The 26854-nt window shown below is 47.9% G+C and overlaps 1 protein-coding gene and 1 long non-coding RNA gene across 2 annotated transcripts in view; one reads left to right on the top strand and one right to left on the bottom strand.

Annotated features, from left to right (window-relative positions):
• Window positions 1–3790, bottom strand: part of LOC108406109 (uncharacterized) — a 192197-nt gene extending 188407 nt beyond the window's left edge. Inside the window, exon 1 of the long non-coding RNA XR_012127030.1 lies at window positions 3654–3790. This is a non-coding gene — a long non-coding RNA (uncharacterized lncRNA). The remainder of the gene's footprint in view (window positions 1–3653) is intronic.
• A 598-nt stretch (window positions 3791–4388) lies between these two features.
• Window positions 4389–19454, top strand: SALL1 (spalt like transcription factor 1). Its single transcript, XM_073226969.1, has 3 exons — window positions 4389–4595; window positions 13507–16904; window positions 18112–19454. Exons 1-3 carry the CDS (start codon window positions 4520–4522, stop codon window positions 18550–18552), a joined length of 3915 nt encoding a protein of 1304 aa, XP_073083070.1. The 5' UTR covers window positions 4389–4519; the 3' UTR covers window positions 18553–19454.
• Window positions 19455–26854: the final 7400 nt, after the last annotated feature.

Here is a 26854-nt window from a genome sequence, read left to right as displayed (position 1 = left end):
GTTCGAAGCCTCTGCAGTGACCGAGGAGAGGTTAGGACTTAAGCGACAGCAGTTCCGTTAAGAAAGGAGTTTCTGAAACTCCTGGGAAGCAAAGTCCCGGGGCTTGGAAAGTAAACGAGCCTACAGTGGAGCTTTCCAGATTTGGTCTTTGCTTTCTGTCATTTTTGCTGCCCTCTCTCCCACCACTCTAGCGTCAAGTCTAGAAAAGAGTACTAAGGGCTAGGGTACTAGCCATGTCAATCCTTCCTCCCCATCCCGCCCCACCAAACTTTCAGGCAAGAAAAATACCAATAAACCTCAGGAGTGGTTTCAGGCGCCCCCATCCCAACACCTACGCCGCCACCACCACCACCACCACCATACCGTCCCTCCCACCTCCGGGTAGGGGAGGGACTGGGAACCTGATCTCCGGCCTCCTGCCCGAACGTTTACCCATCAATAATTTTGATACCATCGATGTGCCTCCACCCCCGCCCCCGGGGCGCCGCTGCAGCCTTTTCGCTGCTTTTTACTTGGCATAAGAAAACGAAACCTCCTCTACTACCCTTCTAGCCTCGGCCAGGGGCCAGCGCGGCCGGGGGGTCGCGGGCTGTGGAAGCAAGGGCGTGGGCAGGGCGCGTGGGGGTGTCCTTCACTTCCAGTGTGTCCAAGCGCCGGCGGAAAGAGGAGGGTCCCGGGCCCAGGCCAGGCCTCATTTCAGGCTCCATCCCAAACCCGGGCTCAGGCTGGGCCAGAGTAAGGTATTTGTGTGAATACAAGAACCAGGCCTCGCAAAAAGGAAGCTTAACATCTCTCCCCATTCCCAGGATCGGGGATGCAGCGAAGAAGCTTGGACACACCTCTCCCGCCCCCTTCGCTGGGAACTCTGTTGTGGCCCGCGGCCTTGGGGAACAGCCTTTTGGCCACGCCAACCCATCGAGGACGCTCTAGGTCTTGAGAAAAGTAGGAAACATGTTGGTAGAAACACAGGCATCAAGCTTCCAAAATGTGAGTTTGCCCAACTCGATAGGAGTCTCCCCGGGTGCTATTGTCTGCCCACGAGGTCACGACCCTGGCGCAACCGCTGCCTCACTTCAGGCCACCCCCATTTTCTAGCGTGGATCATCCCCTAAGTGTCAGGCCCGTTGGTCGGAACCCCAAGTCCGAGTCCGGTCAGCCCCATTCCCCCAGCAGCTGCCCCACCAAAGGCTGGGTCGGCGCGACCCCCTGTAGAGCACGCTGGTCTCTCGGGTGAGCGAAGCGTGGGATATACTCGCTCTCGCTGCCTTCTCTCAACCCGCTCAAAAGTAAAAATCAATCTCCACTGTGTCTTGGGTTTTATTAATTTATTTCTTTGCCTCGCGGCACGCGAAGCCTCACCCGCGCCCTGACATTGCTACGCCCGCGTCAGCGAACCACGGAACTTGGGCCCTAGACAATGGCCCGTAATTGATGTATTGCCATCAACAATAAAAACCAATTCTCCTCTCCTCGCCATTCTGACCATCCCCCTCCTCCCCTCCCCCTCCCCAACCTCCCCTCTCCTCTCTCCCGGCCAAAGAGGGAAAGAAAACAAACAAGAAATTAGCGGGGGACGCTGCGCACAGAGCGAGACGCCCGCCTCTACTCCGTCGAGGAAGCAAAAGAACGAAAAAAGTTATTAAAGTTTGGATCCCCCCAATTAATTCGTCTCTGCTCGCCCATTTTTAATTAAACATCGCGAAGCTGCTTTTGCGTGTGCTTTTCGTTTGGTTGTTTGTTTTGGTGTTTCGAGGGGAGGGAAAGCTATTTTTTTTCCTCCCTTAATTTTAATAACACATAGAACAAGTAACGAACACGTGTAAAGCTATTCCCGGGAGCTTCCAGCAGCGCGATCGGCGCGTCCGGGATAAGGTTTGCGGGGTAGCCAGCTCGGCTCAGTTACTGGCAGCACGCCTCGCCCCGGAGGCCCGGACTTGCAAGAAGCCAGGAGACGTATGCTGGCAGCTCCAAACGCGGGCATATTCGGAGAAACCAGTGTGCAAGTGCATACGGACGCGTTCGTGTACCCGGGAGAGTGCGGGGTGGTGTTTGCGAGGACCACAGTTGGCGGGGCCGGGGTCGAGTGCGGAATTCACACGTGCTCCCGAACACTTTCCCGGGGGTCTGGGGGAAGTGAGCGGCTCACACCCCAGGAGCACGCAGATCCATCTTTGCCCAGGAATCTCTTTAAATATTCAGTGAGAAATAATGGCATCTGAAGCACTACCTATAGAAACATTATTATCTTCATTCTTCAACATCAGCCCCACTGATAGCTTCGTTTGTCTTTTTATCAAAATCTACAGTAACCAACGGGACCTGGGGAAAAAGAGGCGGAGAAGAGGGTATGCGTGCGTGCGTGTGTGTGTGTGTGTGTGTGTGTGTGTGTTTTAGGGACCTAGCGAGGGCAGAGGAGAAACGGTGAGAAGAAAAGGTGAAAAAAGGGCGAACACGGAGAAAGAAGTTATAACAAGAAAGAAAGAAAGTCGGCAGGAGAAAAACATTTACCGCATACAAAAGATTTAGATTAAAAAATAAAAATAAAAAAGACCAAAGAAGCTAAAAGAAAAGGATTCATTTGGGGAGCACAGTAAGGGCCCGGTATATTGGTGCCCGAAACTCTACTCGGAATATTGGTGCCCACTTCGCGCGAATTGATGGTGGTGCGATCCAGACACAGGGCGCTCCCGAATTGGGGCGTCCTTACGAGACCTCTTTCCCGATGGCGAGATAAGGCAGGGATTGTGTATCTGCCCTCCCCACCCCCATTATTCAACCGAAGTTGTTTGTTCTTCGGGCGCAGGACTTCGGGAACCTTGGAGAGAGGAGACCCCGAGGCTCGAGTGGGAAGACCTAGGCTGGGCCGAGGACTTAGCCTCAGGTTCGCGGGCGCCCGAGCTCAGTGGAGGGAGTGCGAGACCCGGGTTCACGATTCCGGGTTCTTGGGCGCGGGTAGGGAAGCTGTATCCCAGCCTGGGGGGATGGAGCTACTGTTCAAAGTTTGGGTGCCGCGCTCGCCAAGTGCCCGAGAGGTGACGGCGAGCTTCTGCCGGGTCAGACAGCTGTGCACAGAGACACCCCCGCCCAACCCAACACCCAACCCCGCCTCACTCACTCCAGGCTCAGCGCGGCCACCTTGTTGCCAGGAGCCTGGGGTGCGACCCCCTCCCCCAGGGAGGGGAGCCCAAGGGTCCTGGGCACTGGCCTTGCGCTGGGCCCGCCAGGCTGGGCCGCGCTTCCCGAGGCCAGAGGCGGGTTGCAGCGCGCAGGGTAAGCAGCGGCCCCTCCCCTCCCCCCGGCTGGAGCTGAACTCGGAACCCAGGCCGGTCCTCACCCTCGCCCGCCCCGGGCTCTGCGGCGCCACCGCCGCCGCCGCCTCCCCGCGGAGTGACGCGCCCTGCAGCCAACCCGGGCAGCCGGGGGGGAGGTCCGGGAGGGGTCCTGGGCGGAGCCGGGCCGCCCCTTATCCCACGGGCTCGGGGCTGCTTCTCCCGAAAACTTCAGCCCTAATTGTCCTGGGAATGTCCAAGGTAGAGAAAGGGAGCAGGGAGCAAGCGAGAGGCTGGAGGATCGGGGCCCTCTGAGGAGGAACCGGGTGGCGGAAGAGTTGCTCCTCCCCCCCCAAAAGCCCCAAACTTATCATGTTCCCAAACCTTTCCTCGATCCTCTTCTCCGCGCCCCCGCGAGCCCGGGATCCAGGGGATGGAGAACTCGGGGCGAAGGACAGCCGAGCCAGGCGGCGAGCGGGAGGGAGGCCGGGCCGCAGGCGGGAGGCGGACCGGCGTGGGGCTGGCTCTTCCCCACTCGTTTACTTTTTTTTTTTATGGGGGTGGGGGTGGGCTGCTTTCTGGTAGCTCTTAAAGAAACGAAGAAACACTCATGAATCGGGACTCCCTCCCCCCGCGGGCCGGCGCGCCTAGCGCCGGAGTTGGGAAGTTTGCCTCGCGCCGGCGGCCCGGGTCTCCAGCCCCCCGGCGGCCGGCCCCACTCCCCCCACACGGGGAGGCTTCATTCCGGGGAGGGCATGCTAATTTGGTTCAGCCCAGCCCGGGATGGGGGGGAGGCGGAGAACGGGGGTGCGCAGACCGGGCCGAAGAGGCAGGCCCCCGTCGGCCGGGCCGCGGAGTCCCGGGCGGTCGCGAAGAGGGTTAACCCAGTGTCGGGCGGCGCGGCGCGCAGAGCCAGCCCCGCGGCCGGCTTATTGGGCCAGCGCGCGGAGAGACAGGGGTCTGCAGCAAATCACGAACTAATTGATTAAGGCGAGCGGGTTTGAATAGCGCTGGCCCGGTGCCAATCGCCTTTCAAAGAGCCCCTCTATGATTAATCGCAATGCATTATTGATAATCATAATTATAGCAGGACACATGCGCGCTGCGCCCGGGGCCCGGGAGCCGGGGAGGGGGCGGGCGGGCCGGCGGGCGGGGGGAGCCGCCGCCGCCGCCGCCGCTCGATTTCCGTAATTTTGAGAAGATTTTTTTTAGTAATTTTTTATTCTGCCCCAGCTGATGTTTGAGCCAGCATGTCGCGGAGGAAGCAAGCGAAGCCTCAACATTTCCAGTCCGACCCCGAAGTGGCCTCGCTCCCCCGGCGAGATGGTGAGTGCTCCGGCCCGCGCCGCGGACACACACACGCACACACACGCACTCGCACTCACACTCACGCACACCCGGACCCACGCACACGCGGCTGGCCCCCGCGCCCACCTCCCCTCCACCGCCGCCGCGTCTCTGCTCGCCTTTTTGGCTCGGCGTGTTTTTCCTTTTCCTTTTTCTTTTTCTTTTTAAATTTCAATTTACCTTTGCTGGGTTTTCCCCTGGCCCGAGGAAAGGAAACACTTCTCCCGGCAGGATCTTTCCGGAGTCGTTGGGACCTCCAGGGGGAGGAGAGAGGGCATGCCGGCCTTGCTCCTGCGCCCTGCTTTTCCGGGGAGCGGAGCCCGGGACCCGCCGAGTCGGGGCAGGGGCCCGGGTGTGCGGCGGGGTGCGGGTGTGGGCAGAGGCCGTCCGCGCCCGCCGGAGCGGGGTTCCTCGCGCTTCCCGCCCGGCACCCGGGGCCCCGGGCCGGCCTCTGCCGCCCAGGCCCTGCTGCTGGCTGCGGGAAGGAAGTTTACTTGGCGCTCCGGGCTGAACTCCGAGCGTGGGGGAGCTGCCTGTGCCGCTCCGTCCCCATGATTGCGCTCCACCTGGGCCAGCGCCGCGGGATGGTGTGCCTTTGGGGGTTCAAAGCTGCAAGAAGGTGGGGACCTGTGTCGGGACGCCGGCGCCTGGCACGCTGTGGTCGTGGCCGGGGTGGGGACTACTCTTGGCGGCTGGTTGCCCCCGAGACAGTGCGGGCGGGCCGGGTCTGGCTACCCAAGTTTATCCCCGCACCTTTTCTCCCAACACAGGCAGTCACTCCCTGTCCCCAGAAACCTCTAGATTCGGTATGCGCCACCGAGAATCGCGGTACCCCGTACGAGTCATAAGGGTCGTTTAACAGGGGGGCTATCAGCCAGAGGAGAATACCCCTGAAGCAGAGGGACTCGCTTTCTCCGATGGAGGCGACAACTGCGGGGTCGCGAAGCAGGGTCGCGAAGGGAATGAGCAAGTCCAGAACAAAGTTTGTGTGAGGGAGCGAAGGCCGAGAGCGCGAGAGATCCTGGCAGGGAATTTGGGCTACGGAGAAGAGGACACCTCGAATCCCTCCCTATCCTTGAAGGTGTTTCACTTTAGGGGCCTCCGAGCTCCCTTGGCCGGTCGCCGGGGGCGATGGAGCGGCGCCCGGGCTAGGGTCCCCGGCACGATGCTCGTTTCTCGGCTGCGGAGGGTGAGGGGCAACTCTGGCGGGGGTTCCGGGCGCCTTTGGGGATGCTCATGTCCCGGGCAGCATTTTGGGGTGTGGGGGAAGGAGCTGGATCCCGACAGCGCTCAGTAGCCTGCCCTTAGATCGGCACCTCTGACCACTCAACTCTGTGGCCGCCCGGGCCCATGGTCCCCGGCTCCTTCCCCCGAGGCCTGCTTCTCGGTAGGACTGGGGCGCGGGGACGCGCAGAACTCAAGCAGAGAAGCGAAGGCACTCCCACTGCCTTCACCCGGCTTTTGGGAAAGGGGACGCCTGACGAAGGGGGATGGGGGAGACCTGTTAAGAACTGGGGAGAACTGAGACCGATGAAGAAAATTGTTTACAAAATGCGTCCCCACCCCGTACTTTATCAAGCTTGAAGCCTTACCCAGAGCCTCTGCGATTTCTCAGTCCGCTGAGAAGAGCCCCTGAACCCCGATTTCCGTCCACAAGCGAAACCGGGGACGCGAGGTAAACCGAGGTGAAATTACTAAGGCCGCTGCAACAACGCCGAATATTTTTCCGGGTTTTCTCAGCTGGTTTCTTCTGCTTCTCGCCCCCCCACCCATCTTTGCTAAAGTTTCTGATGAGACCTTATGCACCGTAATACTGTTAAAGTGAATAGTTTGCATAGAAAGAAGCAAACGGGAGGAGAAGAATGTTTTTTATATTTTATTTTTTGTAAATTTGTACTGATTTTATACATTTTCAAAAAAAAAAGAAAAAGGCCTTGGACTTCGCAGAGAAATGATCCTTGCTAGATCTTGGCCTTTCTCCTGTCCTACTGAATCTGGAATTTTTAATAGTTAAAGCTTCTCATAAAGCTATAGCATAAAAGGCGTTCACTACCTTTTACCATTATTATTTATTAGGACTTTTTAAAAAAGTTTATTTGTGCTTTGAGGTAAGTTAATTAAGTAACTGAATCAAGTTTCCTTTCTCTTCTCTCTTCCTTCCTTCCTTCCTTCCTTCCTTCTTTCTTTTTATCCCCCAAAGCTGGTTCATTGTCCTAAGAAGCAGTAAACTGTTAGGGGCACCGTAGGAAACAGCCCTCCCAGTCTCCTTTCTCACCTCTCCCCACCCCCTCTTTTCTTTGGTAATAGTAGTAATGGTTTTAGGTTATGACTGTTCTTACATGGCTGAACAATAAGTTTGGGAGAAGCTGCCCAGAGGGTAGATTTTGTAAGGTTACAGGATTTAGAATGTTGTAATAATATTAGTACACAAGTAATCCTCCTCAACGCCAGACTTACAGGAGGGCCTTACATACTCCAGTTACTTTTATTTGGGAATAGTTGGAGGTAATGGCACCGAGTACATGACATATCTCTAAGTTACCTTTAAAAAGTCACTACTTTTCTCTGCAGTGAATTCAGCAACTCCCTCTTCTCTCCATTTCAAGGAGTCGCTGGGTTTGGAGGGGGGTTGTTTTTTGTTTTTTTTTAACACCTATTAATATTAAAGGTTACTTTTTTAGAAGATAAACCCTTACTCAAACAATATGGTTACTTTTAAAGTAACCATCTTGAAATGGTCTTAAAATACGAAAACGAAATACTGAACATACTGAATTAAATCTAGTTGTGCTCTCATCTGCTAGAAATTTTATGACTTCTGCCCAGAGTGGGACCTAGAAAAGTTCGTAGAGCCCAGTTCCAGTAGCCCAGAAGGACAACTCTCAAGGCTGAAGGCAGCCAGGGCTGCTGTGCTGTGTGTCATGCATGTGTGTGAGTGTGTGTGTATGTGTGTGTGTGCATACAAAGAAACCCGGAACCATACTCAACAGCCACACCAATAACTTAATTGGAACAAGTTCAAGGAAACAGGATTACTTGGTCCATCTTACAATATTCATATTTTAATTTTACTTTGGTACAGCTGGAATACCAGAAACACCCTAGAATAAACTTGGGGATTTTTCTGTTTCTCATGAAACCACGGTTATGGCACATATTACTTGTCTCTTAAATGCTATTTAATAAGTCTTGAGTTATCTGTAGGAAGGTGATTGCCATTGGAGAAATTACTTACCAAGATAAATAATTCTGAGGAAAGGAAATATTAGAATCTAATGATTTTATGTGTAGGTTTTTACAAATTGGATTTGAGGGATGTGTGTGTATGTGTTAGGTTTTTCTTTGGATGGTGTTTTTAAGATTGCTGTAACTATATGGATGGCCCTTCAGACTCCATTTGCTAAGAAAGTATTTTGGCACTCACCTTTGTCGAGGAAAAGATAATATTGGAAGAAAGATAAAAATATCTTGAACTGCAGATAAAACATTGACTGTCATATAAAGTACCATAAAATTTCCTGTTATTTATATTAATAATGAAATTCTATTAGTTACCAAAGTAATTTACTCATTGTGAGCAGCTTAATGGCAACACATTGATTTCTGGGCCCAAAAGGTTAGAGAGAACTATAATTAATTGCTTTTTTTGAAAAACGGACACCTGCAAGATAAGGCAGTTGGAAAGAATTCATGTTTAATCAGGCCTGTTTTAAGTTTGTGGCATAGTGGAAGATTCTGGATGAGAAAATGCAAACTCTTTTTTGGGATTCACTTTGGGCTGCATATACTTCTTAAAATGTTAAAAACAAACACATATACACAAGCAAAGTGTAACTAGGCATGAGAGAGCATGTGTGAAAGTGAATTTGAAATACTGAATGTTTCGTGGTTTATTTTCCATTCAGTTTATCTTAAGAGCTGCTAGGTACCAGTGCCAATGTATAGGTTATTCTCTGAGGATTTTATTTCCTTTTTTTATACATGTGCAGATAGCAAGTTGTCTTTGCCAACACACAATCCTTTGGAAGGCAGAAAGCCACGTTTGAAATGTGGAGATCTTATTGTGAACCCGAGGACAAAATAGGTAGACTAGTAGTTCCTTAAGTTTTTTGAAATTGTTGAAAGCCAAGTTCTACATAGTAACCAGAATAGATTCCTTCTGCCGTCCTGGTTTGGCTTTTCTAAGACATATCCTGGTGCAGCAGCTAGCCGTATCTTCCAAAATATTCTTAGATTACCAAAACAAGTAATTCAGCAGTTTAGCGGAGATGGTAAATTATCCTAAGAACCAATACCCCTCCCCCCAAAAGGAAAAAGCATGTGCCAGGCTTTAGAAAAGCTAGATGTGCCGAGCTGTTTTAACCTTTGCTAGCCTCCTCCCCTGCAGAGGTGACAAGGTCCAGATCATAATATGTCCTTCAGTATCTTCCCAGTGACCCCAAAATTAAGTCTTGCTAGTCACTTAGCAGGAAGTTAGTAGTTTATTTTAGTTTCACCTTATCAGCCTGGCTTCTTTTCCTAACCTTATTCCCCTGTCACCCTCAGATGCCAGACCCCCAAAGGGGAAGATTGACAGGTAGTTCCCATAGCTCAGTTTTACCCTCAAACAACAGGGATTTAGTTTCTTGTGCCTTTGCCAATGTTTATGTAGTCAAAGTTTAGATCTAGCCTTAAGGAGTCTCTCTTTTACGCGTCACTGGAATAGGAAAGCCACAAAGAAGTTTTTGAAACCCTTGCAACTGGAACCCCATCTAGTGTTCAGTTTGATTCATCCAAGGGGAAGACATTTTCCCCCTTTCATTTACTATGTGCATTAGGTGGGCTTGGGTCACTATTTTAAGGGAGTGTCTTGTTTGTGGTAGGTTTTTTTTTTCCCCTCAGAGATTTTACTTGTGTTCTGTTCAAGAGTATACTAATCCTGGTCTAAACACTGAGGAAACTTGAAGGGTACCAGTAAATTTGTCATTTGGTTGCATATCACATAGAGGAAACAAGACATTACAGAAAATATGCACAGCATATGTTGTAGTGTTTAAGATTTCCTAGGAATCTTAAGCTGGACGTTCAGATTCAGGCTTTTCCCAGGTCTGTGCAAAAAAAAGATAAAAGACCCATCGATCAAAAATATTTGTGATAGCCTTCAAAATTGGTCTACAAAAGGGAACAGCCTGTTAAAATGATAGGCTCCAAAATCGCAGTCATGAGAGGTTCTACTAAAAATGTTAATGCGATCTTAAGGTAATGGGTAGTGAAGTGAGGCTCCTTCTCAGGAGCTCCAAAAAAGGGAAACTAAATGTGGTAGAGTAGGGTTGTTGTTTTGTTTTGTTTTGTTTTTTTTCTTGGCTGGCTAAACCTTTCTGTGTGGGGCATAGTGTTATTTTTGTTTTCTCAGTAGACAGATACAGTGGAACACTTCAATTTTCTGCCTCCTATTCTGCAATGTTTGGTTCAGAGGATGAAAAACTGACAAACTTGAATTGGCTTCAAGTACCTAAGTAGTACAAGAACTAAAACATCTGGAATTTTAGTATAAATTGGATAGAGCTGTAAAATGACCCCTCCCTCTCCAAAAAAATAAAAATAAAACACCCAAAAAACAAAAAAACAGAAATTTCCGACTATCTTTTTGGGTGTACATACTTAGAAAACCACTACTTACATTTTCCTGTGTAACCAGGATGACAGAATTACTTTAATTTCTATATAAAATCTGTAGAAAAGGAACTAGAATATTATTTTCACAAGAGTGCAGGGAATCAGGCAACTGTATTTACTACAATGAGGTCACCAGTTGCAGTGCAATACTGTGTAACAGATTATTGAGAGAGATACAAGGTAGCAGACCATCAGAAAATGAATTTGAACAAGTTAGTTTGTATGTGTGTATCTTATTACAACTTAAAAGATTCCCATGGGGTATAGTTAGGGATTCAAACTAGTCCTCATGTTTTGTCTTTTTTTTTTTTTTTAAGCGGCTTCATTGGAATTCTGTTCAGAATGCAGATAGAGTTAAAGTTAAGAACTATTACAGTGTAGCGACACCTGCTTTTGAAATAAATCAAAATAGGTACCAGGAATTTTTTTTTCTGGTGTTCATAAACATCAGAAAATTAAATTAGTGAAATCAAATGTCAGTTTATGAAAATGGTATGAAAATCTAAGCTAAAATATGGGCAGCTTTTTAGCACAGTGTCTTTCTTAGAAGCAAGGAGGCGTTTATTTTTAAGCATCTATATTTTCCTACCAGTTAGCACACGCCTAAATATAAAAAGGTTCAGGTTGAAAAGCTTGAAAATTCTCAAGTGAGTCTTGAAGCAGCACAAATGTAGAATTCGAGAACAGGAAAGCAATAATCAGCTAAAATCCTGTAAAGTAACCTTTTTATTTTCTCTATATATTATGAGAATATCAGATGTTTGCAAGTTATAAAGAATTAAAATGCCCTTTTAATCGTGATCACAGATGTGCTAAATATTTGAAGCAACTACATTGTAATGTGTACAATTGATGAAGTCAGTTTTCTGATTTCCCTTGCTAGTTATTTAGTTCTGAATCTGTCATTATTTGTCTAAGCCCAGCTGACCAAGCAAAACTGTGTTTTAAAGTGGCTTTATGTTTTGATAAATGTGAGCTGGTTGAAAAGTATTTTCCACTGAATGCAGAGCTTAATAGAACATGCTGACATAATAGTTTTAATGCATTTTGTTGAAAATGTGTGAACAAACAGAATAGCTTTTGTTCCTTCATAATTGGCTGTAAAAGTAGATGGAAACATAACCATTACATATGGAAATGTGCAAAGAGAAAGAAATAACATTTCTGTTGAATATATTAGGAATTGCATTTCCTAGTTTAAAATAAGCATCTGAAATGGATGCATCATTTAAAATTGGTTGTCAAAATAAGAAGCTTTAAACAGAATTTTTGTCACATTATTTTTGTCCCAAGTTAAGCAACGTAACTTTAGTGAATTTCATTTAATATTTTGTTTATATCATTTTAAGGCAGGGAGAAAGACAGAAAGTGCTTAAAACAGCACCTTGAATGTGCATAGGAATCCGGTGCCAATTAGGGTGATTAAACATTAAAACGAATCATTATTGGTATTTTCTACGACAAATACTTGTTTAGTACTGTTAATGCATTTTGTGGAGATACTGTATGCTTGTGGAGATTAAAAGATGGGTATTAGGAAAGCTAGCTTGTTAAGTGTAACTTAAGTACTCAAATTTTAACACTTCCAGTAAATAAAGTGTGCACACATTTGGCATACTTTGCCAGGGCTTCTCAACTTCGGCATCACTCCAGGTAGATAGAGTTAAAGAATTCTCAGAAGTTAGTGTTTAGGTATTAATTATATTTTCTGGAATGCAAAACTACTCAGGCTTTATTTGATGTTTACTCCAAAAAGGCAAAGGGTTGGCTCTTTTGAGTTGACTTAAAGTTTACGAAAAGCAGCATTTTAAGTTTGCATTTATTCATATTTGTAATTACTTTTTTTCCCCTGCAAGTTTTCTGGGAGATTCAATTTGGAAGTCATGGAAACTAACTATTATCTGATTCAGTTCTGCAGAAAAGCATGCAGGGAGGTAATCCTTGAATTAAACAGTTTTTTTTTTTTTTTCACAGCCTTCGGAGATGACCACACACCATTTGTACAACAGAAGTTGGTGTTCCCCATGCTGGGCAAACAATGGGACGCCATCCTGTCTTTGAATAGGATGTTAGCTTGGAGTTGGAGATTTTTATGTTTAATTTACAAATGGATCTTAGTGAGAAGAAATCTGAGCAACCAGTGGAAACAAACATGAAATAAAAGGATTTTTATAATGAAAGGTTCAGGACAATCTGTTAAACAATTGATAACAGTTAAGAGCAAACTGTTTTTAAAGGCATTCGAACCAGGAGAATTGCACAACATTTCCAAACTGTAAACCAAGAATTATTTCTTCACTACCCTTTAACTGTACATCCTTTTTTAAGTTGATGTTTAATCAGAAATGTGAATCTTGTGCCTGTTTTTATAGATATGAAGAACATTTTTGATGAGATATTTAGAGACATAATGTTGTCATTTGGAGCATTGTGGCATATATTCTGTGAGTAGTGGGTGGGTAGCCAGGGCTGCATTCTTTAATTTGAAAAATAAATATGCCATGGGGTGATAAACAGGTGCCGGGCAGGCCTTGTAACAGACTATGATCATTGTGTTTCTGTCCTTGGTGTGTATGTGTTTTCTCTTTTGTATTCAACTGAGTCCTGAGGAGCTGTCTGGAGGATTTGTTACTATGTGACTTAAGTGTGTATGTCAGGGATCAGACTTAGCTCAGGTTCTAGGTAGGGGCTGGAGGTGATTTTCAAGTTGTCAGTCTTCAGCTTGGTGATTTTTTTTTTTTCCTCCTTTGTCAACAACTGATTGGAACCTGAATAACTACAAATTAGTTTAGTGACAGAAGAAACTGTCACAGATATCTTTGAATCAGTTGAAAATGAATAAGGTTGACAGGAACTCAGGAGCCTAATAAGTCTCAGAATGGTTGCTGGGCCCTCTCTGGATGAGTAGACAATAAGATGCATAAAATATTGGAAATCAATATTTTGCTATGAAATTTCATTATGCACCGATGTCTTCAGTTCATAGTATTTTATATTTTGATGGATTATCTGAAGGCCATGGCTCCTGGAGATACCAGATTGATAGGAATTCTTCCACTTCCTTAAAATTTAATAATGAGCATTCCTAGGTGATATTGACTGGTTTGCTGGGGGGATAGTTTTGAGTTTTGCAGGTAGAAAACAATTGATCAACCTCTTTATGTTTCTTTTTAAGTCCTAGGTGACTCTGTGTGGCCTGGCTCCTGTCTAACCCTGCGCCTTTTGATGTTTGCAGGAGACACAGAGAAGGGTCAGCCGACTCGCACCACTAAGAGCAAGGATGCCCACGTCTGTGGCCGGTGCTGTGCGGAGTTCTTTGAGTTGTCAGATCTTCTGCTCCACAAGAAGAGCTGTACTAAAAACCAATTAGTTTTAATCGTCAATGAGAGTCCTGCCTCCCCACCTGCAACCTTCTCTCCCAGCCCCACTCCCGATCATCCCGAAGAACAAATGAATGACACCATTAACAAAACAGATCAAGGAGAAGGCAGCGACCTTCCAGAATGCCACGTGCTTGACAGGGAGGAGTCCATGGAGGTGGAGGCCCCGGGGGCTAACAGAGGCAGCAGGGCCACCCCGAGCTGCAGCACCAGCTGCTCCACAGGTACCTCAACCATCACAACCTCTCTACCTCAACTTGGGGACCTGACGACGCTGGGCAACTTCTCCGTGATCAACAGCAACGTGATCATCGAGAACCTGCAGAGCACCAAGGTGGCGGTGGCCCAGTTCTCCCAGGAAGCGAGGTGCAGTGGGGCCCCCGGGGGCAAGCTGGCCGTCCCCGCCCTGATGGAGCAGCTCTTGGCCCTTCAGCAGCAGCAGATCCACCAGCTGCAGCTGATTGAGCAGATTCGCCACCAAATACTGCTGTTGGCCTCTCAGAACGCAGACTTGCCAACACCTTCTAGTCCTTCTCAAGGGACTTTGCGGACATCTGCCAACCCCTTGTCCACACTAAGCTCCCATTTGTCTCAGCAGCTGGCAGCAGCAGCTGGATTAGCACAGAGCCTCGCTAGCCAGTCTGCCAGCATCAGCGGTGTGAAACAGCTACCCCCAATCCAGCTACCTCAGAGCAGCTCTGGCAACGCCATCGTTCCATCCGACAGTGGCTCTTCTCCCAACATTAACATTTTGGCGGCAGCCATGACCACCCCGTCCTCGGAAAAAGTGGCTTCGAGCGCTGGTGCCTCCCATGCCAGCAACCCAGCAGTCTCAGCATCATCCTCACCAGCTTTTGCAATAAGCAGTTTATTAAGTCCTGCATCTAATCCACTTCTACCTCAGCCAGCCCCTGCTAACTCGGTTTTCCCCAGCCCTTTGCCCAACATCGGAACAACTGCAGAGGATTTAAATTCCTTGTCTGCCTTGGCCCAGCAAAGAAAAAGCAAGCCACCAAATGTCACCGCCTTTGAAGCAAAAGGCACTTCGGATGAGGCGTTCTTCAAACACAAGTGCAGGTTCTGTGCGAAGGTCTTTGGGAGTGACAGTGCCTTGCAGATCCACCTGCGCTCCCATACCGGAGAGAGGCCGTTCAAGTGCAACATCTGTGGAAACAGGTTCTCCACCAAGGGGAACCTCAAAGTCCACTTTCAGCGTCACAAAGAGAAATACCCTCATATCCAGATGAACCCCTATCCCGTGCCTGAGCATTTGGACAATATCCCCACTAGTACCGGCATCCCATATGGCATGTCCATTCCTCCAGAAAAGCCAGTTACCAGCTGGCTGGACACCAAACCAGTCCTGCCCACTCTGACCACTTCAGTGGGCCTGCCGTTGCCCCCCACCCTCCCGAGCCTCACACCCTTCATCAAGACAGAAGAGCCAGCCCCAATCCCTATCAGCCATTCTGCCACCAGCCCCCCAGGCTCAGTCAAAAGTGATTCTGGGATCCCTGAGCCAGCCACAAGAAGCCTGGGTGGGCTCCCAGAGGAAGCTGAAGGGTCCACTGTGCCACCCTCCAGTGGCAAAAATGAAGAGAGCAGCATGGTCACCACCTCGGCCCCAGCAGTGAGCAGTAGCACTCTGAGCTCCCCAGCGGCAGACTGTGGCCCGGGTAGTGCCACCACCTTCACCAACCCTTTGTTGCCACTCATGTCCGAGCAGTTCAAGGCAAAGTTTCCCTTTGGGGGACTTTTAGACTCAGCCCAGGCATCGGAGACGTCCAAGCTTCAGCAGCTGGTAGAAAACATTGACAAGAAGGCCACTGACCCCAACGAGTGCATCATCTGCCACCGGGTGCTCAGCTGCCAGAGCGCCTTGAAGATGCACTACCGGACACACACCGGGGAGAGGCCCTTCAAGTGCAAGATCTGTGGCCGTGCTTTTACCACGAAAGGGAACCTTAAGACCCATTACAGTGTCCATCGTGCTATGCCCCCCCTCAGAGTCCAGCATTCCTGCCCCATCTGCCAGAAGAAGTTCACGAATGCTGTCGTCCTACAGCAGCACATTCGAATGCATATGGGAGGCCAGATCCCCAATACCCCAGTCCCCGACAGCTACCCTGAGTCCATGGAGTCTGACACAGGCTCCTTTGATGAGAAAAATTTTGACGACCTGGACAACTTCTCTGATGAAAACATGGAAGACTGTCCTGAGGGCAGCGTCCCCCATACGCCCAAGTCCGCGGACGCATCCCAAGACAGCTTATCTTCTTCACCTTTGCCCCTCGAGATGTCAAGCATTGCTGCTTTGGAAAATCAGATGAAGATGATCAATGCCGGCCTGGCAGAGCAGCTGCAGGCTAGCCTGAAGTCGGTGGAGAACGGGTCAGTCGAGGGGGATGTCCTGACCAATGACTCATCCTCAGTGGGTGGTGACATGGAAAGCCAGAGTGCTGGCAGCCCGGCCATCTCAGAGTCTACCTCTTCCATGCAGGCTCTGTCCCCAGCCAACAGCACCCAGGAATTCCACAAGTCACCCAGCATGGAGGAGAAGCCACAGAGAGCAATACCGAGTGAGTTTGCCAATGGTTTGTCCCCCACCCCAGTGAATGGTGGGGCTTTGGATTTGACATCTAGTCATGCAGAGAAAATCATCAAAGAAGATTCTCTGGGGATCCTCTTCCCTTTCAGAGACCGGGGTAAATTTAAAAACACTGCTTGCGACATTTGTGGCAAAACATTTGCTTGTCAGAGTGCCTTGGACATTCACTATAGAAGTCATACCAAAGAGAGACCATTTATTTGCACAGTTTGCAATCGTGGCTTTTCCACAAAGGGTAATTTGAAGCAGCACATGTTGACACATCAGATGCGAGATCTACCATCACAGCTCTTTGAGCCCAGTTCCAACCTCGGCCCCAATCAGAACTCGGTGGTGATTCCCGCCAACTCGTTGTCATCTCTCATCAAAACAGAGGTCAACGGCTTTGTGCATGTCACTCCTCAGGACAGTAAGGACTCCTCCACCAGCCACGTCCCTTCTGGGCCTCTGTCATCTTCCACCACGTCCCCAGGTCTGCTCCCAGCTCTGCCCAGGAGAACTCCCAAACAGCACTACTGTAACACATGTGGCAAAACCTTCTCCTCATCAAGCGCCCTGCAGATTCACGAGAGAACTCACACTGGAGAGAAACCCTTTGCTTGCACTATCTGTGGGAGAGCTTTCACAACAAAAGGCAATCTGAAGGTACCTCTCTCCATCTGTCCCTCCCCCACCTCCCTATCAGCCCTCCTCTGGGTGCCACTGATGACTTGTAAGGCATGCTCCCAGAGTTCTCAGCCCAGCTAGTCAGGGAGAGTGCTCACAAGGGTACCTGCTGCAGGTGGTTGACTGGAGAAATAGGGGTACCTAGGAGGGTCAGAATTATGGCAAGGGCCAGGACAGGCTGCCGCTTGCTGGATGTCAGAGTGCATTGAATAATTTGGTACCTAAGCGAAGCAGCGGCCTATCTCTGTTGTCTCGCTAAGTGCACCAAATGAATTGCTTTACCTACCAAGTAAGACAGCCCGTCGTTGCCATGGGGTATTGATTGAAGACCTCCATGTGGCCTGTGTACTGCCCGTATCACTTAATAATTACAGTTCTCCTCTGCGTGTGCATCTATTTTTCATAACTATGCAGTCCAGCGTGGTTTGTTTTTCTAAAAACAGTAATGTCACTGCTCTGCTAATGGGTATTATGATAATTGATTATACAACATTTCCTACAGATATGTGTTGGAAATAAAGCAAATATGCTTAAGTTCTAAAGCAACAGTTGAGTGCTCTTACTGTGTACATTTTTCTGTTGACAGAGTATTTCTCTAGAGATTGCTGCCAGTAATGTGAGATGAATAATTACTTTCTGGCTTTTCTCTCCATGCACGGGCCCTCCAATGGGCAATCAGCAAGGGGTACTCTCTTCCCATCTAAAAAGGACATATATAGGGTAAAGAGTGTCAGATACAATACTTACATTGCAATGAGAGTGGACATAACAATTCAAACCCTGGAAGGAACTATCTGCAACTGACTGGCTTGCTTGAGGCCATTGTAAGCTAAATACGGGTAATAAAAAAAAAAGTAAGTAAAGCATCTTAGCCCAGGAAGAGGCCAGGCAGCCCAGGGCTACAGAGAGTGAACACCTTATTACCAGTCGACGGGACTGGATGGTTCCCGTTACCTTTCCACTGTCTGGCACATAATAAGAATAGACACTCAGGCCACTTGCTTTGTAGGGTGTTGGGATATGAGTTGAGACAGATTCAACTATTAAGCTTCTCCCTTCCTCTCTCTCCCATCATTCCCTTCCCCCCACCCCCATCTCTCTCTCTCTCTCTCTCTCTCTCTCGCTCTCTCTCTGTCTCTCTCTGTCTCTCTCTCTCTCTGTCTCTCTCTCTCTCCCCTAATCTCAGGTACACATGGGCACTCACATGTGGAATAGCACCCCAGCACGACGGGGCCGGCGGCTCTCTGTGGATGGCCCCATGACATTTCTAGGTGGCAATCCCATCAAGTTCCCAGAAATGTTCCAGAAGGATTTGGCGGCAAGGTCAGGAAGTGGGGATCCTTCCAGTTTCTGGAATCAGTATGCAGCAGCACTCTCCAATGGGCTGGCGATGAAGGCCAATGAGATCTCCGTCATTCAGAATGGTGGCATCCCTCCAATTCCTGGAAGCCTCGGCAGTGGGAGCAGCTCACCTATTAGTGGGCTGACGGGAAATCTGGAGAAGCTCCAGAACTCAGAGCCCAATGCTCCTCTGGCGGGCCTGGAGAAAATGGCCAGCAGCGAGAACGGAACTAACTTCCGTTTCACCCGCTTCGTGGAGGACAGCAAAGAGATTGTCACTAGTTAAAGCAGCTCTGGCTGGAGGAATGGCATTCCTGTTCAGAATGACACCCATGGTTGCCTCCTAGTCCTTGCCCCTTCCATCCCCCCACCTTCTGGTTCCCCCAGATCTCTGAACTACAACATTATGAAGACATTCTTTTGTACCTTGTTTAACTTCTAGAGTTATAAGAAAGCTTATTTATTAGTGATATAACCTTGCTTTGCAAACAATGCAAGCATTAACTTTGGTCTTCTGTATTTTGAACTAAATACTAATTGACTAGAGTGCTGTAAACTTGCTGTAACATTTATGGCAATTTCAAGTTGCCCTGCTAGGCGGTCTTAATCTGGCATTAACTTATTTTCTATTTCCAGTTTAATATGAATCTGGTGTTGATGCAATGCCTCAGTGATGCATTAGGTCCCTAATAAAGTCTGTATATAAATGTACACTTTGATCCTGCTGGAAAATTTTATCAGCAAATACATTGTCTAATCTTTTGAAACAAATATAAGGAAAGGACTGAAAGTACAGACTGAACAGTGGTTCTTTGAAAGGTTTGGGTTTTTTTAATTTTTATTCTAAATTTCAACCCTTTTTTTTTGTTTTTGTAGGTTTTAACCATTTCCGTTTTGAACTGTTATTTGTATTGTGCTTTTTACTTGTTGTACTCAATGTTAATAAGTTTCTGTACAGTAATAAGCACGCAGAATTCTTTAGAGAAAATACAAGTGTTGTTTTGGTAGTTGAAACTGAGACGTAACATTTTGCCTTGTAGGTATATTCACAATAGAAAATGTGTGCTGGAATTTCACAATGCTGCTAAGTATAGCATCTTGAACAACCTTCAGTGGAGAAAATGTAGATGCTCTTGTGTATATACAATAAGAAATATCACTTTGATTAAAATGTACATATGTTCCTTACAAGAGCAAATGCTTCTTCTTGATCGAGAGAGCAGGTATAGTGGTTGTTTATTTTGTATTAGGTATGGAAGAAAAAATTGGACTGTTACATGCACTTTCTCGGAAAGTTGAAAGGAAACGGGGGGGGGGGGGTCCAAGTTCTTTAACATTTAATACTTACTAACAACAGAGATACTGTAATTTTACTCAAGTAATCAAATACATTTTTTTTTGCAACAGATAACACAAAATACCGTGTCTGTGTTTTTAGAGTACATTTCTATTTAATCAGGCCCCAAAATGTATTTTAACATTTCCCCAGGCACCAGTAAATTATGTATGTGAGTGTGTCTGTCTTTCTCACTAAGTAAGGAATTGTAAAAGGCATAACAGAAACAGGTTTGCATGGGCCTGTGTTTTCTTTTAATTTGGACAATCTAGATGTTTTCCCAATATCTGTTATTTGGCCACTCTTCACACACCCACCACCACCACCACCACCACAAAGAAAAAATGAAATAAAAAGTTGTTATGAGAGGTTTCATCCGTACAGGTAAATTTCCTTAAAGCAGGACATTTGTGCCCATTTAGGCTTTATTTTAACTGCTCCTGTTTCACTCCTTTGACTCAGTGGTTTTTGTCTCAGGCCGCAGAAAGCAGCATTGCTGAAGAATTGGCGGTGCAGCGGGGTTATATAATCTGACTCTGAAACTGGGCCCCGGCCCAGAGAGGTCAACATGTTCTTTATTTAATCAGTCTTTCAGGCATTTAAACACACATGCGTATTTGTAAGAAAAAGTCCATCACAAAGATTATGTAGAATTGACTTAAATATCTCTCATCAAAATCCAATCTGATTCTCCTCTCCCTTTTGTTCTAGGGGAAACAGGTTTTTCTCCTGAGCACTATTTTGGGGTGAGCAAACGCTCAGGGTGGAAGTTGGTGTCTGGAAGGGTAGGTGAAAATTTTCTTTCAGGGAGGCGGTGAACCGCCGGCAGCCCGTGGCCCTGCGCCCAGGGAGGGGAGAAGCGTCGGGGCTACCTTCCAGGAGAAGTTTCCACCCGGGCTCAGGCCAATCAGAGACCACTCGGGGTCAGAGAGACCACTCGGTGCGCGCTTGCCCAGGCTGGGTGGTCCGGGCGCCGAGGGGGCCCCCGCAGCGCCGGCTCAGCCCGGGGGCCCAGGGTCGGCGTTCCGGAAAGGGACAATGCGGGGCTGGGCGGGCGCGGCGGCACGAGACAGACGATCCTCCCGAGGTTTGGGCACGCGAACACTAACAGGACGCTATTTCTCCATTGCGCTCCCGATCCGTGCCACGCCGCCCCAAGAGAGACCCCTCTGCTCAGGAGTGGGGACGGAGAGAAGGCCGAACACTGGCCAGGAGTCGGTTCTGCGCGCTCCCAGGGGGCATGGTTTCGTGGGGCAGGAGGCGTCCATCCCCCTCCTACGGCCGGGCACAGCGAGGAGCGGAGGGGGGGGGGTGCCCCGGGCCTGCGCGCTGTTAGGAGCGGGGCGCCTCTGCGCGTACGGTCTCTGCGTCCCGGGACGCAGCCTGGGGACCGGCCGGGGGCTCAGAGCTGCCGGCCACCGAGGGGGGCTCCCTGCCACGCACACCGCCCCCGTGCCCCTGCGCCTCGCGCGCCTCTCCAAGGGGGTGAGTGGGCTGAGCCCCGATGCCCTTCCGAGCGCCCGCCGGCAACTGGCCCCGCTTCCCGCTCTCCTCCGAGCGCCGCCGCGCGGTCCCCGCCCCCGCTCGGGTCCCGGGGCTCCCACACGCCTGCCCGCGGGGTCATGGCCCCGGCCATCCCGGGCTGCACCTCCGTTTCCTCGAGGCGGCGGTCCCGGGCGGGGAGCCTGCCGATTTCTTCTGTTCCCTCTCACCACCAAGCTCCTGGACCCTTCTGGCGCGTTCTGAAAGTGAGTTCAGGGGAGCAAAGGCAGCTTTTCGTTTGGGCAGACTTTCCGAGGCGACCGAGGTCCTTAGGAAGAGGTCGGCGCCTGGGGGTCTGGGGGTCTCTCCCTCCACCCCCTCCCGCTGCCCCTCCTTATCCGTCTGTCGATCGACTTTCCAACCTATTGATCGTTACCTGCCCAAGCCCCTTTCCGTTCATTCTGAAACAAGAGATCGTCCTGAGCCCCGCTTCGCCTCCCTGTGTGATAAATACCCTCAGCCTGCCGGCTCAGCCCAACAGAGGAGAAATGGATTTATATTTATAAAGCGACCGGGTTTATTTTGAAGCCGAATATGTGAACGCACCACCTCTGCCCTCTCCCGCGCAGCTTCGCCCTGCTTTCTATCCTTTCCTCTCGCCTATGAAGCTTGAGGTGCGTCGAGGTAGTTTTAGAATCAATGGGAACGGAATTTCCTTGGGCTGTCGCTGCCTGGAATGATGATAGCTAAGTTCACTACAGTTTGAACTAAAAATACTCATCTTGGTGTCATTTTCCTACCATTTCCGTCTTTAAAAATGTGAAGAGCTGTTACAAAGAAAATACAGAAAAATACAGCAAATAATGTCACAAGTCCCCTTGTGCCCATCACCCAAAATTTACAAATGTGAGCAACTTGAGGTTTTTCCATCTCTTTTTTTTTTTAAGTAACTATGTGCTTATTTTTTTCTCTTCTGTCTCACTGTGTCATTCTCATTCTCTAGCCTTTTCCTCTTGTCCCTTCTCTCCCTATGTCTTTTTTTTTTTTTTTTTTGTATTCCTTTGTGTTTTTTCCTTCCATCTCTGCCGGCTTCCTTCTTTCTGGAAAATATACTTGGAAGAGCAATTTGGTGATTGACAAGCACCTGGGGATGGAAGAAGAGAGGCCAATGACTAAGCAAGCCACCAAAGACCCTCCCTCCCCCCAGTAGCTATGAGGGAGGTGGGGGGTAGAGTAGGGAAGGGACAGGTTCTAGCAAACCAGGTGGAGATACCTGAAACTAACTCCTCATAGGCCAAGTTTCACCTGACGTTTCTAGGACTGGGGGACAATGTCTTTTCTAATTAGGAAAAAAAGTATCCCTACAGAATATTCAAGATGATTTGCAGTTGACATAAATTTCTAGCAGATTATTTGCTTATTGTTTTTGGTGTTTGTGAACATCAAGAATGAGAGAACCTCTAGAGAAAAGAAGAGGGGGGATAAAGAAGGAAAAGAAAAGGATGAAAAGAAAAGAAAAAAGCTTCCACTCTGTTAAAATTTCGCAGTCCTGTTAGAAAAATAAAACATTGGAGTCTTTACTAGGAGTTACACACTCCACCCCAAATGAAACAAATGTCAGAGGGGGTAACAAAGTGGGAAAAAATGTAAAGTGAATTTCAAAGGGTTCCACAAAGCACAATCTGAGATTCACAGAAAGTGGAGACGGATAAGACAGGAATTAGGTCATCTCGTCCAGACCCCAGGAAATATGTTTAGATCAAAGACAGCTCCGTTAGAATAAACAAAACTGGGCCCACTGGGCCCTACCAATATTTTCATCTCCATGCTAAGAGCTGCTAATCTAACAGCTCTTTATTCGATGAAAGGGGGTAAAAATTACAACTGTAAAAATGACTAAGTAAAAAAATGTCCTCTCAACTATAATAGGAAGATAAAAATTTAGATTTGAGCTAAAAGTAACAAGATCAAGGCCCAGATCAACACAAACTTCCTGGAATTTTAGCACTAAGTAAATTATCTAATCCCAGGCCATTGTTCCCTCCCTGTGCCCCCTCCCAACCCATGCAATTGAGTATACCAGATGATTTACATAAAAAAATTGTTAAATTTTAACTGCAGCCTTAAAACTTTGCAGGAGACAGACTTTTGGGTTCACTTACTGCACATTCCTTAAGGACCTTCCCCCACCAGCCCCACTGTCACCAGCCCCCAGGCAGTTGTTAGGGTAGTGCTGGCCTTTATTGTCATGGATGGTTCTTTAAACCCAGGCTTCACATTTGGTCTCTCTTTCCATTAAGGGCGGATAGACACAGGCTGGAGCTTGTGTCATGTAAGCCTGACTTTGGGTCCACACCATTCAGCAACCGCTGATATTTTAACAGCTAAGCCCAAGTACTACGTAAGGCTTTCTTTCAGCACAGAGTTGATGTGATGGCCTTAAACCAACTGCCAGGGAATATTTGATAGATAGAAACATCCAGAAAAGGGACAGGAAATCCCAGAGAAGGAAAATTCACCGAGGCTAAATCCAGAGTTATAGTTCCTTGCTAAGGCTGGTTTCCTCTTAACTTTAAACATATGATTTGGTTCCTTATGTTTCTACATCCATCTGAACTCAAATTTAAAAAAGACTCAGGGACTGCCTGTCAGCTTGACTCCAGCCCTCTCTCTAAAGCCAGGGCAACAGGGATGGGGGACATGAGGGCCTTTAAAAACACCAACAGGAATAGGCCATCTTCTGTTTGGGGTCCTTGTCTGTTTACCTGGCAGAGGGCAATTACAGGATCGGCTGTTGACTTACATTCCATGGAGGGCTTGAAGACAAGTGGCACTCTGTTGGGGACACACAAGTGGATCTTTCCTTGTTGGACCCAGGTGGACCTCATCCAGCTTGCTAGGTGTAGCTGAATCTTGACACAGCAACATCTATTAGGACATGGATGCAGAGAGGCCAGGGGTCACATCATCTTGTAATCACAGTTGCATCTCGTATGAACTCAGTCATCTGTAATTATGTGCATGTCATGTGTAACACATGGCAGGCCCCATTCCTGATGTAAGGGACAGAAGGGGAACACTCAGCCAGCAGAGTTGCTTCAATATTCAGAATTTGGGGTGCTTCCACATGTCTCCACTCAAAACGATCCTATGAGACAGACAGGGCCACTGTCATTTACCAGATAACAAGACTGAGGCCCAGGATCAGAGGACCACATGCATACCAAAATAATTTCACATTATCAGAGTGCTACCTACACTGTTACTTATTTGATAATTTCATTTAAGTTAGTCCCTTCTTAAAAGTTAAGTATATTTACTTTAGAAGGAATAGGAAACACAGGATTCAATTCTCTCCCATAGTCTTTTCTGTCCTGTGCAGGAGAAATCCGTACATCTCACATCTATTCAGTGATGTGCACTAAATCAAAATACAACATGTCCTGCTGCTTCAGTGAGCCTTTCTTAGTTTTCTTCTAACCACTGTGTCTCGATTTAGACAAGTGTGAGGTCTTTGGGTCTGAAAGAGTTTAATGTCCTGATCCCCATCTCCCACTTTTACTTGTCAACACACCTTGGCACTGGTCAGGGATTTTTCAGTGTGTGGGTTGGGACCCATTAGTGCATCAGGAAACCAGTCTAGTAGGTCATCACCAGCATTGCTTTTCAAGTGGAATAGAATAGAAAATATCAGTCTGCTGCACTGTGCTCTAAGTATAAGGAACGTCTTATGAAGTTCTGGCTTGGTTGTGTGTGCGTGTGCACGCACCTGTGTGCGCTAGGCCACAGTAATAAATATACTTGTTAGTGTGGGTCGCCATCGAAAAAGTTTGAAAGCCAATGACAAAGGCTCTGAAAAATATGATTCTCCCCTCTATTTCACAGCTGAAATCGCAGAACCAGGGGCTCTAAAGAAGGGGCTGCCTGTCTGGCTTGGGGGTGGAAAGAGCTGGGCTGAAGGCCCAGGTACATAACACAGCTCCCCAGGTCTCTTTGCAAGCACTCATCTATTATGCAGTTTCTAGCTGCCGCTTTGGCAAAGACAAGAGAGACTAGAGGGGCTATTGGTGCTGGCTTCTAGCTCTCCTCTCCAGGGTGCTTCCTCGTGGAGGGTTTTAACAGCATTTTGCCACAGAGGGGATTTCTCCTTAAAGGCACACATAAGTGCAAAACAAAAACAGCGATCGCTGAAGCTTAATTACGGCAACAAGCTGTGCTGTCCCTTTAAGATCCCTCCTCCACTGGTAGCTGGGCCCCAGCTCTTGGGTAACTAAGATAACATCCCTCCCAAATCCTGCCATTTCTAAGCATCCTTAGTCGCTATGCTAACTCTGGGCTTGCCGCAGCCTAAGAGTATGTAGTCCTGAGTGATCATTGCTAGAAGGGTCCTTTAAGAAACACTGCAAGTAGGGTGGTGGTCTGAGGACTTTATCAAAGATCAGTTTCTAACACATGCAAACACACAGACACACATGCACACACACACATTTACCTAAATCTCCAGAGCTGGGAGAAGTCAGGAAATAACTCCTTTGGATGCAAAGAAGTTTGTCTGAGAGCTGGGCCAGAATTATTTATATTTTCCTTCTCAGTCACAGGCCAATACTTCTTGTGTAAATTACAATAAAGGGGTTACTATAGTAGTTCACATTATTGGCATGTGTTCTCTAGCTTTCTTTTATCCATAGCATTTGACATGTAACTTGCAGTGCCCTCCCCTGGGAGCAGGGTGTGCTTCCCTGCATCTTTGGGCTTGGCCATGGCCACGGGGCTTACTTCTGCCAGCAGAATAAGGCAGAAGCACTGGTACGTCAGTTCCACTCCTGGGCCTCAAGGGGCCCGCAAGTTTCTGCTTATGCCCCTATGCCTCTCTCATTACCATGGGAAAGGCATGCCTACTAGTCTCAGGAAAAGAATAAGTCAAGTCTAAGCCAGCCTCAGGCCCCTGAGTGAGCCTAACTGAGCAGAGCCTCCCCACAGATCTATGGGAATTCATGGGTATTGTTCTACACCATTGAGCTTATAGGTGGTTTCTTACTAAGCGTCACTGGGGCCACGATTAACTGTCTCAGTAAGATGTATCTAGACATTGTTCCAGATCCTTTCCTTGATTCAACACATTTAATCCCTGTAACAACCATATGAAGTGGGTACTATCATGGCACCCCTTTTACGGAAAAGAAAACTAAGGCACAGAGAGGTTCAGTGACATGTTAAGGGCATGCATTGGCAAGCAGAATTTAAACCTAGACAACTCAGCTCTTAACCACTATGCTATCCTTTGACCCTCCCTACTGCCAGTCTTTCCCTAACTAAAATTGAATCACTGCACCTCCCCCTTTTCCTACTCTGTTCATAGGTCTCTGAAGAAGTAGAATCCTCCAGGATTCACACAGGCTAGTGATCTGCTGTCTGAACAATCCCCTTCTACCAGACGAACGCTCTGAGTAGGATCTTCCATATTTAACATATAGTATAGACAGAAATAGCAGGGATCCACACTAATTGTGAATCCACACACTAATTCCAGGACCTTCCTTCAGCTGGGTGCTTTATGAATGGGATAATCATTATGTACCCTATAAGGACCTTGTTAATGCATAGAGATCAAAATATTTTTGTATCTTTTCTATAGAGGAAATGATCCATCCACTTAGTTGTGTGTGAAGTTTTATTTCCCTCCTTCTTTCCCTCTTTCATGGGAAAACAAATCAACTGTTTTTCCTTTTGAATTTTCAGACTACAAGTCATACAGTCTTTCACAGGGTGG

Source organism: Manis javanica, chromosome 17 (genome assembly GCF_040802235.1).
Source record: "Manis javanica isolate MJ-LG chromosome 17, MJ_LKY, whole genome shotgun sequence".
In the NCBI taxonomy this organism is placed as follows: domain Eukaryota; kingdom Metazoa; phylum Chordata; class Mammalia; order Pholidota; family Manidae; genus Manis; species Manis javanica.
Note: the sequence above shows the minus strand (reverse complement) of the source record. Positions and strands in the feature narration are given on the sequence as shown.